The sequence below is a fragment of the Bombus fervidus genome, chromosome 15 (assembly GCF_041682495.2).
Source record: "Bombus fervidus isolate BK054 chromosome 15, iyBomFerv1, whole genome shotgun sequence".
Classification (NCBI taxonomy): Eukaryota; Metazoa; Arthropoda; class Insecta; order Hymenoptera; family Apidae; genus Bombus; species Bombus fervidus.
The window spans coordinates 8938994-8958079 of record NC_091531.1 but is presented as its reverse complement, the minus strand read 5'-3'; the positions used below and the strand labels follow the sequence as shown (position 1 = coordinate 8958079).

Here is a 19086-nt window from a genome sequence, read left to right as displayed (position 1 = left end):
ACCGCATTCGTCAAATCCACTCACCTCTTCTTACGATCGACGTAGTATCGACGCGAATGTCGTCGAAGACGATATCTACGCTTGTCAATATACGATGTGAGGCCAATAATCGCCGGTTCTTTCGAATCGCGTCTCGAATCGTCACATTCGCGGTTATCCTTCACCGTCGAATCTCTTCGCGAGTCTTCCTTCGGGTCCTCCCGTTCCCGCGACCTGATCATCATCCACACGAAGAAAAAGAAGACGATCATCGTGTTCGATCATTGCCCCCGTTCAAGTTCGTCTATCAAACACATCGATCGTTCACCGTCTCCGTTTCACCTTTCACGATCACTTTTCAATTTCATTATCTTCACCATCACCTGCACTGTTTTTTCTCAGCAATTCCTCGCGGCTTTATTTCATATTTTTATTACCACGATATTTATCTTGTAAGTTTGGTAATTTTATGCTAACAAGTTTTCCAAGTTCGTCGACGTATTGATCGATCGTTAACGATCGATTACTACGATCCAGGCTGGATAGTCGCTTTTGGGTTCTTCGTAATTGAAATTCAGTCTTGGAAGAGGTTCGAGCAAGATCGATGCAAGTTTTCTGTCGCGAGAAATTGAAATTGTTTATGGTTAAAGTGGATCGTTGGATGAATTGTTTGTTTTAACTTTGGTTCGTCGAATATGGAAGCTTTGGAAATGGAATTTTCATTAGCAAAAGATAGAAATTGAGAAATATCGTGGAGGATCTAGCAACGCTTTTGAAAATTTCCTAATCTCTGTTTTAACGATGAATTTTTATTTTCTCATTTCTCACGAGAAAAGTGTTTATTTGTAATCTACGGAAGATGATTTAATTTCTCGAATTTCTCTGACTACGACTTCGTATCGGACGAAGTAAACAGATATTATTAAAATTAATTTATAAATTCAGAGATACACAGAGCCATAAAATATGTCTTGCCCGTTATTGTTAAAGATGAAGCATTTTATAGTATTATCGACCTTATATGTGAAATTCGTCGGAATAGAAGACTGAATTTTCCAACTCACGATTTCCCTCTCACGTTTGCCTTCGACAAACACATGTCGAGCTATTTCCTCTCTCCGGACCGAAAGTTAACATCCTTTCGTGCGATTCTTCATGACAAACGTTTGCTCTGAAACATCTCTGACAGTTTTACGAAAACACACAAAAATTCTTCTTCCATCGAATATACCTATCAAAAGTGCATATTTGATGATCTCGAAACTTTCTTCGGTCCTCGCGATTTTAAGAATAAATAACGATCTAATTCTTCGTCCAGAAAATCCGCAACACGAGCGCCGCGTATTTCTATAAAATTCGTTTCACAGGATCTTGCGCAGCTCCCATTAAGGCCGCACGAATTATTGTAATTAATGCAGAACGTTGATTGTTACGTAACCGGGAATAAGGTGCCTCCAATTAAGAGGAAAAGGTCCACGCTAGGAAAATATATTTTCCAAATAATCGACTAACGCGATGCAATCGTCTCGCAGAGAACCGTCTCACCGGAATTTGCAGATTTTAATGAACTTTTATTACGAGGACGATCCTGTCGAGTGTGCTTCGACGAAATTCCTGCAATTAAAAAACCATTCTCTCACCATGTGCTTTTTCGCGTTACATTTCACCTCGTAATATTATTTCATCTATCGCTGATGTATTTAATCGTCGTTCCAGTGAAATTCAAGCGTTAGATGAAAATTCAAATTGTATCGTAACGGGTGGTAAAAGGAAGGCAGAATGATTTAAAAATTTACGAAAACTTCAGGATGAATTTAAATTACGTATACTTTTTTTCTCTAAATTAGAGATGCGAAGCGATTCATAGGAAAAATTCAACTTTTCATTCATTTTTTAAGCCAAATCTTCGATCTATTTTAATTCCTGAACTCTTTCGTCGAAAACTGATCGAAATATCGAAATGCAAAATTTTTAAATGCAAAATAATTTCAACAATTCCGTGGCTTCGATTCTACTTTGCCTAAATGGTTCGAGAAAAGAGATACGAAGGAAATAAAGACAACTTGATAACGCGATCCATTTATTCGCCGGATTTAGAACAAGAACTGTTCGATATGATTCAAGAACAATATCTATTGTTTGATATCTGACGACAGCGAAGGAAACGCGTGTCCGCGTTTTTCATTCTCTTCATTGAAAAACCGCAGGAAACCATGAAGGACACGTGCTTATGGTTGTCGATTCTCTACCTATATACTTTCACATGTACCTATATACTCTGTGTCTACGTTGAAACGACTGGCAAGGTAATCTTTTGTTCTATAGCAAGATAGTAGGATAGTGGAAAGAAAACAGAGCAGAGAAAAGTAGGAAAGGGGATAGAGTAGTAAAATAAACTACTAAAGCAGTAAAATAAAGTACATCGAAACAAAATATAACACCGAAAGACATAGTAGAAAAAATACTAGGGAATATAATATAGTACTCGTGTAATAAATTAATATAGAGCGATGTGCAATAATTTGGGAATAGTTTGGCGCTACGCTATAGTATTATGTTGCCATACAATAGAATACAATAGCTGTACACACTGAATGCAACTACGACACTTGCATCACGATGATCCAATAATAATTATCAGTAAGATAGTGTACGCGTACATTTGTGTGCATTTCATGCAACAAATAAATATTTATGAATGTATTATTTAACGATAATAGCAATAGCGATTAAATTTACGAATTCTAAAAATATTATATCGTGCAAGTTCGATCGAACTATTGTAAGATCACGAATCACCATGAACCTCGATCTGACGGATGAATGATTTGACCAGTCGGGGCGTTCGTGTAGGATATAAGCTGATTCCTGTATATTGGCCTGCACAATAGGAATGTCACCGTCCGTGACATTTCTCCCGTGCTATTATTAACAAGACACCTACAAAGAAGCATCAGACACCCTCCGCGGAGTCGATTACGCGCTCAGAGACGCTTCCTGGACGATTCTTGGCCCTTTCGGATCGAAATCTCGACAAAGAAGATAATAGAACAGGAAATAGTCCTTCTAAATAAACTGCTATTTTCGGGAAAATATGTGCTGATAATTAGGAAAACGATGTAAATCTAAAACTTGAAGAAATTGACTTGCTAATTTGTTTTATATTTTATCAATCTACGTTACAATGATATGCAACGAATTTTGTAATGAAGAATATTTCACTCGAGTGAGACACTTTCTCATAGTCACTGGCACGTCATATCGGAATTGGTAATTCCAAAATTCCATGAAACGCGAAGCTCAAGAACCGAGACATTTATAAAAACGACCAGTAGCGTCTCTCTGATCTACAGGTATTTTCCAATTTACTATTTCTACCAATCTCGTATATTTTCAGCGAAATTGGGTTCTTTTCTTTCTCGCAGTTCTAAAATTCCATAAAATGTAGACCTGGAAAAACTAGAAAATGTTCACGAAGAGCAACGATATCCAAGAAACAAACAATAGAGGCCTCTCTCATTAATCTCGTATTTTCAGAAAAATAAGCCAACTTTTTTTTTTTTAGTAATTTATAAAATTCCACGAAATGTGCATGTTTGCAAATGTATGGATCACAGAGGAGAGAAAAGATAAAGTAAGAAAAGAACAGAGTTCATACGGTGTAGACGACGCCGATGCAGCATGAAGAAACGACAGTCTCTGCAACGTATGGAGGTTATCGCTGAGGGGTTAAAGAGTACGACGAGAGCGATTGTTGCGGCATTGCAATTTTCAATTTAAAATTTTTTTTGGGATTAGTTTGCAATAAATTCGCATTGAGAATTACAAGTAAATTATTCTGGCGCGGTACTATAACATGAATAAATGATTACCGTATGTTTGATTCTAGCTGTATCTAATGTTTAAATCTGAAGAGTAATGTCTTTTTAGCCTGCGGATCTGATTCGTCGCGTCAAGTAATTGAGTAACCAGTGGTTTTTGGTGGTTGTTAATTCTTATGTGATATCTATTACTGAATTTGGATATTTCTTCGCTGTCGACAATGAACTGACGCGTCAAAATCAACGGTTGCCGACAGCATCTAACACAAAAACGTCAGAAACTGCGTACGACTCTTAAATCCGCGAACCGTTACGATTCACAAACAAAAACGAATTACACGAAATGTAGAAAGAAATCGCGCCCTTGCGAAGAGCGCAATACGACTGGGAAGAGTACGTTTTTCGCGGCAGAAGCGGAGAACTGTTTTTTAACGTAATTAAATAGGATTTACGAACGAGAAGAATAAGAACGAGTTCAAATGTTCTTTTTGTTTCGTTTTTAGTTCTCATCCCTGGAAAACTACTCTTTTAGTCGGCACACAACTAATAATTATTATTAAAATAATAACAATACGTAGGATACAGCACAGTGCTACACGTAAACGAAGAAAAGCGACAGAATTGTTGTCTATCGAGTAAACTATCGAGATAAATAAATAAGATTTTCACGAGACTCTAATTGGTGGAGGAATGTCTCTGCAACATTTTTATATTGATAATCTTTCCTCGTAATGGTGCGAGATTATTATTCTTACTGTTTATTTTATTTAAAGCCGTTTTATTAAAGCCGATTATTGACGACATAGTCAGTCAATAATGTTTTGTTGGAACAAGATCAATGTGAGTATGTACTTAAGATTATCGTCGACGTTATGCTTTTTCCTGTCTGCGTTGTACATAGGGCGCTCTACGACTGTGCGAGACAATCCGGGTGATTGATAATATCACATCGCAGATGTCACATTTTCAATGATATTTTCCAGTGCGTACATTATTGTACATATGTGTCAATTAAGCGTGTCTTCGTCTTATCCAGACTATTGAGCTTCGTTCTTTACGATTGAACTCTCGATTTATCTTTAAATCGTAGAAGCTACGGGTCAACATATAGCGAATTTATATCGTAATTTTGTCATAATACGTTCCAGTCGTGTTCGTGTATTGCTTCGATATTTTTTACGATGTGAAAAAAATGATGCGTTGCACATGGGACACTGATTTGGTTCTTCTGGGGATACGATTTTTAAAGTTAGACCGGTCAGTTCATTTCTCTTTTTTGGCAAGGGATCCAAGCTAGCGACAATTTTTTCGCCGGAATAATTTATCGTACGGAAGAAACAAAGCACGTGATCTAATCGACTGTTGACAACTGGACTGTGAATTTTTCTGCATTTAATAGCACATTTAAAATTCCAAAAAGCACGAGAACTCTAACGTACGGTACAGTAGAGCCTACTTTATAATATTTCCCAGTAACAGCTGCCTTTTTCGTTTCAAATATTCCATCGTGGTTCGTATACAGTGTGTTCCATTTTTCATTCGATCGAGTCAATTCCGAAATTCTAACTAACAGCGTTCTAACTATCGAATCAAAATATGGTGACAGAATTAGCGCAAATACGCGACGTTGGGAAAGCCACGAGGATCGCGGACGGATTAGAAACCAAGAACGTGATATTGAAAGTTATCTAAAGCAGGTAGATCGCCGAGATGCTGGCAACAGTGGAGAAACCGTACATATACTGATGCAATGCAATGGTTTCGTCGCGATAAAGGCGATAATAATGACGGTTTTATACAAATGGAAACAGCAAACGAAAATGGTAACGGAGAGGTGGTTGCTCGTGTCCAAGCATTCGCGCCATTGGAAAGAGATCATCGGTGGTTCAAAGTACAAAAGGAACGTAACTCTATGTTGTTACTTACGTTGAGAAAATTATTGCAGTTTATCGGAAAAATTGTTCTAAATGGGAAACTAGCGTAGAAAGATAGGAATCTGAAGACGGGAGCAGTCGAAACGCGTTACGTTGCACGAAAATTGTACGAAAATTGTGGCAAAAGAAGTTTAAACGTACATGGAAGATGTTCACTGTAATACAGACGGGATGAAAGAGATCGAAGTTGCCTAATACTCTTGTCAAGCAATAAATCGAATGAAAAGAACGCGCACAACTCGGCGACCTTGAGTGGGCATAAAAATGTATCAACGACAGAAGTTGCGGCCAACTAATAAAGCCATTGATCAGCTCAAGTAAGAACATCAAATAGGCGGCAGTTCTCCTTGATTCAAAAGTACGCGTATTAATTTTATTCATGATTGGAATATAATCGAGATTCGTAAGGGCAATTTTCTGACCCAGTTTTACCATCACGGGATTATATCGACCCAATGTGATATTTGCCAACGTCGCGTATCGTTGATCAATCGAAAATCATTGTATTTACATTGTAGCAGGATCTATGTATTTGCATTGTATCTGTTTTATTATAACTGTGCAGAATAAATACCGTTCATTTATGTTTCGTTTTTAATTGATTCGTATCTACGATTTATCGAAAAATGATAAGTAAAAAGCTATTGATTTCTATTCCTATATAGTTTTTCAATAAAGCCATTATTAGAATTGGAAATATTGCATTACGTATGCAGAGAATCACACACGAAAGTGCTACGAAAACGAGGAGCATACCAAGTGGATCCAAAACGACCCATTACGGGACTGCGCGTTGGTAGTCCGAAGATTAAAGGGTGCAAATCTGAGAAAGCCACGCTCAACTTTCTCGATTAACTGTTTGCACGTGATTTAATGGGAAGATCGAACGACAGATGAATATACCATGCATCACGAGAGAGCAGTATAGTATCTTAATTAATCATAAATTATATAAATTTAATCAAAAAATTCCTCCATTCATCTTAATCCGTATCTATCTGAGCAAACGAAATTTCATATCGGACAAGCATTGGTCCACTGTCCGAAAATTCCTTTATTCGAACAGTTTTGTCTTCCTATTGGTTCGAATAATGAATAGTCTACTGTACTTGGCGTAGTATTTAATGGATGAAACAAATTTCAATTTGTTTCGTTAGGCTTGCAAAAACACGACAGTGCATCGATAACCTACTTAATTTCTAATTCTTCCTAGAAACGAAACGCATCCCGAGAGAATCTTTCGGAGCATTTTGAAGAACAGAGACTATCAATCTTCCACTTGTAAATTCACGATGAAACTCTTCGATTCTTGTTCTCCATACAATTCAATAGGTTTCGTCCAATTGTCGTCGATCAATCGTGGACGATTAAATCGCGTGCACGGGGCCGCGGGTTCTTTTAAATTAGCCTCGGCATTCGGCGAAGATTCTTTGTTCTAGGCTTAAACGAACCGTGACTCGATCGCTAAATATTGACCGTAAGTATCCGGTGCAAGCGTAATCGCATGACGTCATCCTTTTTGCCGGAGAGTTTTCGACGCTGGATATCTCAGACAGAGTATTAATATTTGTGAAGCACTCGCCCGCGGCTTTAATTTTTCCGGATTTTTCGCCTGAGACACAGATATAGAAATTTGCGTTTCTAAAGGCTTTCAGTTGCACGCAAGTGTAGAACCGCGAGTTCTATTATCGAGAATCAAACAGAAATAATACGTTGCCTTCTACGAGCTTTCTATTGTTCCGATAAGTTCCAACCAATTCTCTCGCTTCCACCGAGCTATTACGAATAATCCCAAACGTAAATAACTAAACCAGAGTAAATACAAATAACAGAACAAATAACAAAATACAAATATCTACGAGAGATATCTGAAATGTTAAAAATATCGTAAAACCGACGTATCTGTAACATCGAAAAAAGAAAAAAAGAAAAAAGAAATCTCTGTAAATCCAACGGCATTTTTCGTCTAACCCACTACAGTACGTCAAATGTCGTATGTCACAAGACGCAACTAACATTCCTCTCTGCGAGCTCATACAAAATTCATACCCCTCCCCATCGATTTCTTCGGTAACTCGCACATTTCGCTTCGACCCGTGCAAACTCCCCCTATGATTTGCTTAAAAAGGCAGTCGCGTAGCTGGAGTGCATCATCGGTGCACCTTCCAACCCACTGCAACCGCCGAATATGAAGCCCTTCATTCTAAATTCGCGTGGAGAGAGCGAGAAACGGTGGTCAACTGCGACAGGGATTTTTCAATGGGTCCCTCGATATTCTCGGCGATCGATGGAATCCATTACGAGAATTGGAATTCCACGCTCAACAAGTATCCGGGTGAAAACGGGTTGTCTAGCGTGGAAGACTGGAATCGTGCGTGGGTTATCGATTTCAGGGGTTGCTGGATCGATCTAGTTTCAGTGGCTCTCTTTCTCTCTCTCTCTCTCTCTCTCTCTCTTCCTCTTTATCTCTTTGCAAGGATAGATAACGAAGAGAAGAACTGGGACGATGGGAAAAAAGAACGAAAATGGTAGGTTTTTAAGAGACTTGCAGGAGACAGTAAAAGGGTGTGGATTTAACCCTGTTACGATTCTAGAATTTTTATATTTCAATTTTACTCTACTTTTTGCAAATAAAAACCGTTCGAACGAACACAGACGATTGAAACGGAAAATTATTCGTACTAACGCAGACTTGTTCGTCGTATTTTGTACAAACTGCGACGACAATTTGTTTAATAAGCCGGAAAAATATAATTGAGTCGAAAATGTTGGAAAGAATAATTTCACACCTAACGAAGATATAATAAAAATTGCAAGATCTCGGTAAAACAACAATCGTCGTTTCGTCATCAATCGTAGATTCTCCTCTCTGTAGCTAACGGTGTAAGCGGCTGAATTTTCAATGAACTTAACGAGCGTTTGATAAAACGACCAGGCTCGTGGCCACGACCTTCCTCTCGCGTTCACGTGAACCACACTCAAGCAAAATTAACGTCGGGCTGATAAACATCCGATCAAGCCGCGAACTGTTTATATGGTTGCAAATTTACGAGCAGAAACGAGGGCTCGTCGATTCGCGATCCAGTTTCATGGAACATTTTCACGGAAACGTTAACGAGAGAGACGAATGTTCTCAATAATTGATGTTTTCATTGAAAATATACAGAAAAGAATTTGTTATTTTCATTTAGTTTGCTACGATGATTTCGTATCTGGTATACCGTGATTTACGTCTTTCGTTTCAAATTTCGTCCATTGTTTGAAATAACGAATACTGAAATGCCTTGTTAAAGTATAGATAAAAGGTCCTTTCTCTAATCTTTTTTCAGTTTGGCAACGTTGAACGATTTTACGCGCTTTGAATCTCAATTAAAAATCTCCCCCTCTCTTTCTATTTTATTTTACACAGCCTCGATATATCGTTGTTCATTGAAACAATGAATCGCAGTATCGTTGTTTCGGTATTTCTATATTGGCAAAGTGGTTTCATGTGTTTCGAATTCTAGTCGAAATGTTATTCATCCTTCGGTATTATTTTTCCCCTTTTATATAAACTGGTCCTTGCATTTGCAACTGGTCCGATTGGATCATTTTCAGCGAACGCGAGCTCCTATAATTCGACGTACGAAAGTTACTGCCCAGTGACGATCAGAAGGTTAGTTACGAAGTTCTAGAAATCAAATATTCGCGATATTTTGTGTTTCGACCCGAAAAATGAACAAAAGGTTCTTTGTTTTAATTTGCCTGCCTTTGTGAAGCGAGGTCGCGTGTTTAAAATCGTAGTTGAAATTTTCGTAAAAAATTCCATTTTTATTGGTCAGGTATTTTTTACTTATTCTGTTGTACGCAACAAAAAATATTTGAAAGAATAATGTGTAGTAACGTATCCTCTTTGTTTGCAATTGTTCTAACAGCAATACACAGCGAAAAAAAAAATATATATATATATATATTTCCGAGTCACGTGAGATATCAGCGTTGAAGAAATCGTTAATTATCGCATTAAAATTTCATTGCTACGCTAGACGTGAATTTTAATTCTCCGACGATAGCGCATTAACTATTTTCCATATCTGTCTAGTTGGAATGAAAAATGAATCATATTTATTATAATCGGAAAACGCGAACCAACGAATATATTTGTAGAAGAGAACAATGAAATCGATTTTAACGAGTCTTAGTGTATGGTAATAAATTACCAGAGCGAAAGTAAACGTCAGTATTACGTCAGAGCACAAAGAATTTTTTGTTACAATCTCGTTTACGACGACTGGTCATCATCACGTTACGCAATGTATACTTGTTTCACTAATTGAACAGAAACTCAATATTCGACTCACATAACTGTTTCAATACACATTTTCATATCATATTGTCTATCTACCACTTTTTAAATCTTATCGATTAGTTATTGAAGAATTTTTAATTATTAATTTAGAATATCTTCTTATTAATTAATTAGCGAAGATATTCACAACATTTGCCTCTTTTTCGCACGTTTCAATTGAACGAAAGAAAATTTAACATAGAATTGCCGATTTAGATCGATAAATTGGGACAGTCGAAATGAAATAAAAAGTTTCGAAGGTTCGAATTGTGGCACGTAAATCATTAAAAGAAGAATCCAATCAGTCAGAAAATCTATCAAAGAACTCAAAATTTAGCTTAGAAAACTCGTACAGAAACAAAACGATGAAGGAATTTCGAAAATATTCACAGCTCTTAGAGAAGGAGGGTTTCCACCTTAATGGGGTGAGAATAAAAGGAAAACGATAAAAGTAATATGAAAACGAATTTCGAAAATATGCGCAATCCAGGAGGAAAAGTCCCAATTGCGTTTCCAAAATCTTCGAAAAGTAACCAAAATCGATTTGGAAGGTTGAAAAAAGAATCTGAAAAATATCGCCAACGTGTATAAACAATTAAATGAAACGGTACGTTCAGAGGGAAACCTGGTAAAAGCGAGGATCAGTCAAGTCCTTATTTCAAAATTGTAAAGGACACGAAAATTTGGAAAAGTAAAATTTACGGTTAAGAGAATTGCAACTTGTGTGTCAATAGACAAAAGACAGCGCGCGAGTGAACAATCGGAATGGGTAGAGAACGGAAATGGCGAGAACACGTTTCACGACCGCACCAACACGTGAATCGAGGCGAACTAAGCGCATACGACACGCGTTCATGATCACGCGACGCTAGGCGCCGCGACGCAACCTCCGGCGCAAGCACACGCGCCTCTTGTTGCACGCCTCGACGCCGGAAACCAAGCTTATCTTTCTGCTCTCGACTTTCTACGATTCCACCGACGACCGTTCTACTTTGCAGCGATCGATCGTTGCAACTTTTCAGTCGTTCTTTCGATCTCTTACGCTATCCTCGAAATTGTTAATTAAAAAGTACGATGACGTGCTTCGAATCGAAATTAGTTTCCTTGTTGTTTGTGCGTGTTTGCGTAGTTTTGAGCGAATTAATTAATATAACCGGACTATGGAGATTTATGCAAATTTATGTTTTTATGAACATAAATTTCTATGGCTAAAGGAAGGTTCGTTTAATCTATTAAATATCGTTTAATTATTTCCCAAAGTATCAAATATTATTTAATTATTCCGTAACGTAACAAGTATTATACAATTATTTTCAAATCTATCGAATGTTTACCAGCATCGCCATTCGCTATAATTTTTATCACTTTCTAGTTATTTTTCATATTTTTTGAGGATTATATTATCCTTTGCATCGTATTGTAAAATTTTGAGAATTTTGAAAATCGATTATAAATAATATACCTGTTACGATAAGTTCGATTAAATGTTCCTCGGTATTTCTCAATTTCTAATAAGACTTTCTGTTTCTATATTCTCTTTCGTTTATTTTATCTCGATAATATTAATGGCAAGTTTCGTGAAGGTTTAACGATCATTTTCACTAATACTCGGATATCTCGAATTAATTTGACGTTACGTGGATCGTTTGGTAAAATGGTCACGAGGGTTATTAACAAAATGCGTTGTTATTATAACGAAGGGATATAAACATTTACGACGATATTAAATTGTCTCCGTTTGTCCATTATGTTAATAATGAATAATAAGTAACGATGCCAATAAAAACTTTATGTGCGTTATAATTACGTTCTGATAAAAACTGGAAATCAAATATTTATATGGAGATGGGAAATCGATAAATATAATTTGCATTGGGTTTATTATTAATTTCTTCTTCAATAAAAATTTAAGTCGAATTACGTATAATGATAAAACAAAGTTTCTTACAAATTGACAACATTAACGTAATAATGTTCAAAGAGCCAATCAATCTTATAAGCACGTGCTCTATACCGTGTAATTTGCTAATAACCCATTAATCGCAAATGTTCGGTAAAAATGGAAAATTTGGACGTACTACGATTATAATTATCATATTTTTGTTACTTTCACCACATTTCTTACGACTATTCTTATTATTATCTTTTTGGTTAGTTTTATAACTACAAAGTTCCGCGAATATTGATCTTCACCTTTTTTCTAATCTAAAGCGAAGATTAAATTCATCGATTAATTCTAAGACTTATTGTCTTCGCCATTATTTTTAATATTCTAGCAAATTAACCTCGCTCATAACCACAAAAATTTCTGATAATGGCAAGTAGTCATTCCTCTCTTTCGAATCTGACAATAAGATGAAGGTTAGGTTCCAAATTTTCCACTCGATCGAGAAATTCGATATTTCTGTTACCTCGATTATTCGTTTCAATCATAACTTCCAACATATTCATAAAGTCTCCTCGAAAAACAATTATTCACCACAGTCATTGGTCACAACACTACTGTCATCGTTCGAGATATTTTTATTCCACTGCACCGGCTCCACTCGTAGAATCTACTATTCCATCTCAAATGAAACGACAATTTCAGACAGTAGAAAACTTCCGCGAACATAATTCTCAAAAAAGTTACCGAAACATGATATTCATTTTATATTCGCGCGATAACTGTTGCACTCTGAATATGCACGAAGAAAACGCTGATCGCAAGCGAAATGAATTTTGGCAAGAAGATGCGTGTTCACGTTTGGATGATCGTAATTGTCGGTCGCTCGATTTCGAAACGAAAGTAGATCAATCTGCATTATGACTTACGAGATACGAGGCACTGTCGACGCGAGGACGAGGACAAACTAAGAGGTGGTTCGGAGCGAAACTGTCGAGGATTTGTCAGCGAGAGTGAGAAGGAAAGAAATCGATTGTCTTGCGATATCTTCGCACGCTTTAAATGCGAGCTATTAGTCCCGTATCTGCCGATCGAAGCGCCCTGGTCTTGCCAAAGATTCGATTCTAATTTTCTAATATTACTTTTCTCCATTATATTTATTTGTATGCTTGTTGTTTTATTATTTTATAACGTTTTTGGTATAATTAATTTTTATACTGTTATCATAATTATTATCAAGTGTTAATAATTAACGATGTTTATATACAATTAATGTAATTTTGTCTCGATAAGATTTTGATGAATTGCAGAATTTAAACAAAATACGATGTATACTTTTATACATATTAAATTGAAATTATCATGGTTAAACATCTTCCTACCATTAACGTCGTCGATTATCTATTCATGGCCACCTATCGATTTTTAAATATCTTTAGAACACGCCAATGATACAAATTTCTCCGTAAAATTGTATTTTTACGTTTCGTGTCACGATAGAATAAAAGAATAAAAAATTTCAAAAATACTTCTGTTTCTCTCCTTTCAATTATCCTCTACACTATGTCACCAACAATACTCCCAATTTATTACTTTCCATTTTACCATTTGTATTTAATTTGCAATTTACTATTCCATTTTTCATATAATTGTGTATAAAAATTTATATCAAAGAAGTCCGTTTTAACGATATCGTGTGTCAAATAATCTTTCAATAGAAATATATTCTATTCGAATATTTAATAAAAGCAGGCGGTGAATTAGTGTCTAAAATAAGGAACATTTTTTAAATACATTTTCTCGAGTAAAGAGCGCAGTTTTTCGTACGCGAATCAACGAGCCAAGGTAGCTGGTTCGCCGTGTATTGCACAAAACCGATTCTTTTTTCGTAACCAGTCACACGATATCTCGTGTGTGTGCAAATCAGATTTGATCGTGGTCGACGATAGTTTGGCAAACATAGTTTGGCGTACGAGCGCTTGTTCAGTTCGTATTATACGAGGAAAACGAATTCTACGTTTTCCTTCTCTTCTAGTCGGTTCGAATCAGAGACGTGAGAAACATTGTATACTATCTGGACAGAAATTTGAAAAACTGAAAATGTCGATGTTTGGAGGATCGAGAAATTTGGAGAATTTTAGTGATTTGGAAATATAGAAATTCGAAGGTTTCCTTCTTTAAATCCATAAGAGATCCATAGTGGCATCTGGTCTCATATAACTGACACTGAAAATTTGTCCTCACCATTAACGCTGCTTACGTAAACTGAAAATGACCACGTGGATGGAACTGCGCCGGTACTTAATGCAACCATAATAACGACTTACCTGAAACAAAGAATGAATCACATGATTAATACCTGGTTTCATGAATAAACATTAATGAGTCATAACAGCGCAATAGTGGCTATACGAATGTTAGCAAAAATTCCAATCGAATTTCATATTTATCGACAATATCGATAAAACAGGGAAACAAGATTTCCAAGATAAGGGTGATGATAGGGTAAAACAGAAAATTGAACATAGATCAAACAGATCCGTGTTAAGTAATTAACAAATTGTCCTATTACCTATTGCACTGTTAAATTTATATCACGTGTGCAATATACTGCATGCAACAAGTAAACACATCGTCCGCTAGCGATCATACAAGTAATAAAACATGAATTGAGAGAACTAAATTGAAGTAATAATTTCTGCTAATTTTTGAATACATCGAAATAACTGGAATGACTATTCTAGCGACCAAAGGGATGAAGTAATAATATAAAGTCATGCAAGCATCAAGCAACGTGATGTGTCACTTCGAAAAACGTTCCAGGTCACGGATTGTGAGTATTTTCAACAAAAAGTCCCTTTTTATGAAATATTCATGCGTGGACATAAATAAGCGTAGGGACGATTTATTCGTACGAAATGTTACGTTCATTATACAAGCTTTACGTCACGAATTATCGTCGTGTTACTATTTTATTGCACGTCATCGTACACGCTTATCACTGATGCCTTATTCTAGATGTGTACGTATACACGTACGCTACCGTTCGAAAGCTGAATTAAACGTAAATACGTATATCTATAGAATATATATGAAATAATATTACTAAAAAATAGATTTTCTTATTGGAAAAGATTATTACGAGATTTAGTAGCTATTTTGGAAATTTTAAATAATCGAAACAATTGTAGCAATTAATTAAAATTATAATAAGAAATAAATTTAATTTTTTAATAGTATAATAGTGTACATGTACATTGCCTACGTGCATTAGACACGCATTATATACGTAGAGCGTGTTGAAGCAGCGTTTGAATAATAATATTTTAATGAAAGGAAATTGTGTCACACGATCAACGTCACAACAGCTAACCGTGTCTTCCATTTTTCATTGTACTAGTAATTTGGAGCGTTCCGCGTGATACAGTAGATAAATTGGTGTCACTTAATGGGCAAATCAATAGTTGTTAACTATTGGCGAGATCGTTCCCTTCCTTAACGGTATTTCTCGTGGAATCTTTGGTGAGTGGGGTAGGATAAATATGCATTTAGGACGATTCTTATTAAAAATAATCATTTTATTATAGAGCGAAATATTTTTCTATCGAAGAATGGAAAAATATATTGCGAGGAAATTTAGTGTTTATTGAAATTCATTATTGTAGAAATTCTCTATTATATAAAAATTTGCATGCAAAAGCAGCTTAATTCTTAGCTTAGTTCTTATCGATATTAATAAATAAAACATTTCCTTCTTTCTAAACCCGATTGTCTGCTTTCGTTGGAAGGAAAGAAGCTACTATGAACTTGACGTGCAATTTCTAAAGAGAACCGCGTGTTATCGAATGAGGAGTACAATGGTGCCCCATAGTGATGGGGAGGAAGCGAATGAGGCAGCGCGACCTACATTTCGTCTGCACGCGAAACGATAAATCAAAAGTTTTGCCTTCGAGACGATCACGTTTTTCTTTAACTTGCTTATAAATAAGCTGTCTGTACCAAGATAAGAAGGAAGAAACTTCTTTACTGGCAAAATACAAATAATAAAACTTCATAAATAGTTTGAGGAACTGTTGCAAGAAATTTTGCTGTCCTAATGTCTTCCTGTAATAAGAATACTTAATTGGTTTGATTAATGAACGATGATTCAGTAAGACAGTAAAACGAAGATGTTTTAAAATGGGATCAAATAAGTTGAAAAGGAAACGTTCATAAAAAGAACATCGTAAATGAAGCACTCTTTTGATAAAGAATGATTTTGAATATTACTATGAAGATAAAGTAGGAAACGGAGAAGTGTTGATAAGGAAGGTTTCTATAGTGAGATGTACCGCTTGAACATTTTAAAATCTTTCTTTGTAATAATTTGTAATAATTGAAGAGAGATAATATCAACAAACATTGAAATAATATTAACAGAGAACTCTTTAAGTTAATAAATTTAAATAGTAGATCAAGCAAAACAAACAGCTTCTGTCAGGGCTAAAAAAATTCCTAGATTAACGACTGATGACCATCGTCAATATTGTTATACAAGACAAACAGTAGCATTGTAGATGGTAATCCATATAGATCGAAGAAAACGGTGTTAACACAGAATAAAGACTTCGCGAGGATAGTCTAATAAAAATCTCTAAATCAACATTCAATAAACGATCTGCACATAACAAACAACATCAATATCAAAACAACCTTAATCCACTTTATTATCGAAGCAACACGTCAGCTTAGCAAACACAAAGTAATCTCGCGCCACCTACCGAAGCTCCTTACATTAACTCCCTACTAAACTTCTCGTTGACCAAATCGATTACAAAAGCGTGCTGGAAAAAAGATCTTTCGAAGATCCACTTTCAACTCCCAACTCCCTTAAGCAATTTTTCCACATCTACTCAGCAGATCCTAAGAATTATTTCAGCAGCCAAGCTGCTGTTATCAGAAGCTAGTGGCAACCAAAGTTCTTCCCATTCTAATACGTAAACCTCTTAACCAAATTTTCCACGTCTATCCCGAGATTTCCGCTATCATCCCAGCCACAAACAGCCACTGATGCCTATCTGGCTTTAACCCAGCAGAAATGCACGAAGCGTATTTACAGTATTTACACTGCAACCAAAACCCACCTGGTTCTAATTCCTAAACCAACCTACTTAAGCTCCTCGCATCTACCAAAACAGCCCGAATAATCGTCTTAACACTTCCTAATGGCTGACTAGTTTTAACTCATTCGCATTAGCGTGCCGTGACACGTTCCACTTTTCTGGACGTATATACGCCGGCCGGCCGCGCGTCACACAACGAGCGAGATCGAGGCGAGCAAGGCTGACGATTGAAAAAAGAAAGGATGAAAGAAGGGGGAAAAAGCGCGAGTCTCAGGGGTCGGGGGTTAAGTGGTCGAAACAGAGGCACGGAGGGGTGGCTGCAGAGATTCCCTGATACGCACCTGACCACGCGCATTTCAGGGCATCGGTGACGTCAAACCAGGGGGCTGGAGGTTGTTGATTACGTCACTGGCCCCAGCCAGCCTCCAACGCCACGACATCGATCAGTTCGACCAATGGTGGGGATAGAAGCTACGCTTGCAACAGTGGTGGGGGGTAGCGAGTCGAGGAAATATCAGTAATAGCCGGCTCCCGCGGTCTATTAATTAAATTTTTGATTAGTCGACGATATTTCAGCATTCTCCCCACTCCCCTACTCCTCGCTCCTTCTCTTTGCGTTGCATCGTCTCGCTCCCTCTCGCGATTTCTCGAGAGATGTGACGCGGGTTGCAGTTGCCAGGCGAAACTAGATTTTTTCGGTAACGGGCAATTATCCTGCCTTGAGTCGCGCGGTGGGAATGCGATATTGATATTTGAGAGTGTGAATTTTGTTGGAAAGAGAAAGAGAGGTTGTGTTCTAGGAAATTATTTTTAACCAGAGAGTCTGGCTAACGTGCGTTCAAAAGTTAATTCGTATCTTAGGATGATATTATGCAAATATTTTTGCAATATATAAATAAATATATAAATATAATTCGTAATTTAATAACATTTTTTACATCGTGGCACGATATATCTGCAAAATCTGCAAAATATTCTCAATGGAATTTTCTTTTCGAGGAAATCACGGAATCTCGGGAGATTTTTAAAACATCGAAAATAACATCGAAGCACATTTTTTTCGCGAACGGAAATGTCGATCGAGGGTTTGCTCGCGAATGGTTGAATCCAAGCAAACAAGAAAGGAGAGTGGAGGGGAGTAAAAATTGAACAGAACTGTTCGAATGGACTCGAGTGGACCAGGAGATGCGAGACTCTTCCGCCGACAACGTTCCTTTTATCGACTTTTCTTCCTCCTATTTCAGTCTCCCGTTACAGTTGTCGTTGGTAAAATTCGCGCGAGGCTCGGCTCAACTTTTGACACGTCCCCCGCCGATACGATTGTTCGTCAGCCTTGCAAATCATCCCAAACTTTGTATTATTATTATTTTTGTATCATAAAATTTCACATTCACGAAACGTTACCAACGATGCGATGATCATACTTCCCGAACATAATGTTTTCTCATCGTCGTGGATTTTCAAAATCGTTAGAATCGTGCGAATTTTGAACACCTTAATATTTAGGCTTTTTCCATTAATTCAACTAACGGTATCAATAAAATTTAATGAGTCAGAAATTACAACGTAACAATGCTACCAGTTTATTCTGTACCTTTCAAGGCGTTAGAAACTTTATTTTGCCAAGTAAATTTATGATTTTATAAATTATAAGTCAGCTCGTTTTACGTCTTTTTAATCTTCCACTGCTCCTTCGCTGCTTAAAGATAATCTTCTGTATTTATGAAGAAGTTTGGAGAATCATCCGAGTGTCTGACTTATATCGACTTACTCTACTGTCGCTCTCTTTAGCCAGGGATGCTTGATTTAATAGAAAAGAATTCTATCGTTTCTATCGAGTCAAATGAGACATTTCTACATTTCTTGTGGAATGGAACGTTGTTAAATTGTTGATGAAAAGAAAAAAGTACTCGAGTAATGCAAGTAATATTTTTGCACCCTTTAGCGTGTTTATGGCAATGACATTTAATGTTTCAAAGATCGTGTCGTTTATCATCTTGTTTGCCATATATCTGAGGAAACGATTGCGAATAAAATT

At 36.6% G+C, this 19086-nt stretch overlaps 1 protein-coding gene across 12 annotated transcripts in view; it reads right to left on the bottom strand.

The window, feature by feature from the left end:
* Dnc (phosphodiesterase dunce) overlaps positions 1-19086 on the bottom strand; it is a 367304-nt gene that overhangs the window by 114213 nt on the left and 234005 nt on the right. Inside the window, exons 1-2 of one of the 12 annotated variants that reach the window (XM_072017673.1) lie at positions 12473-12839; positions 25-594 (exon numbers count right to left, since the gene is read on the bottom strand). The exons of the other annotated variants lie outside the window; for them this stretch is intronic. Of the exons in view, the coding sequence (XP_071873774.1) occupies positions 25-251 (227 nt within the window). The 5' untranslated portion in view covers positions 252-594; positions 12473-12839. Of the gene's footprint in view, positions 1-24; positions 595-12472; positions 12840-19086 lie in introns of those variants that run through there. 12 annotated transcript variants of the gene reach the window in all.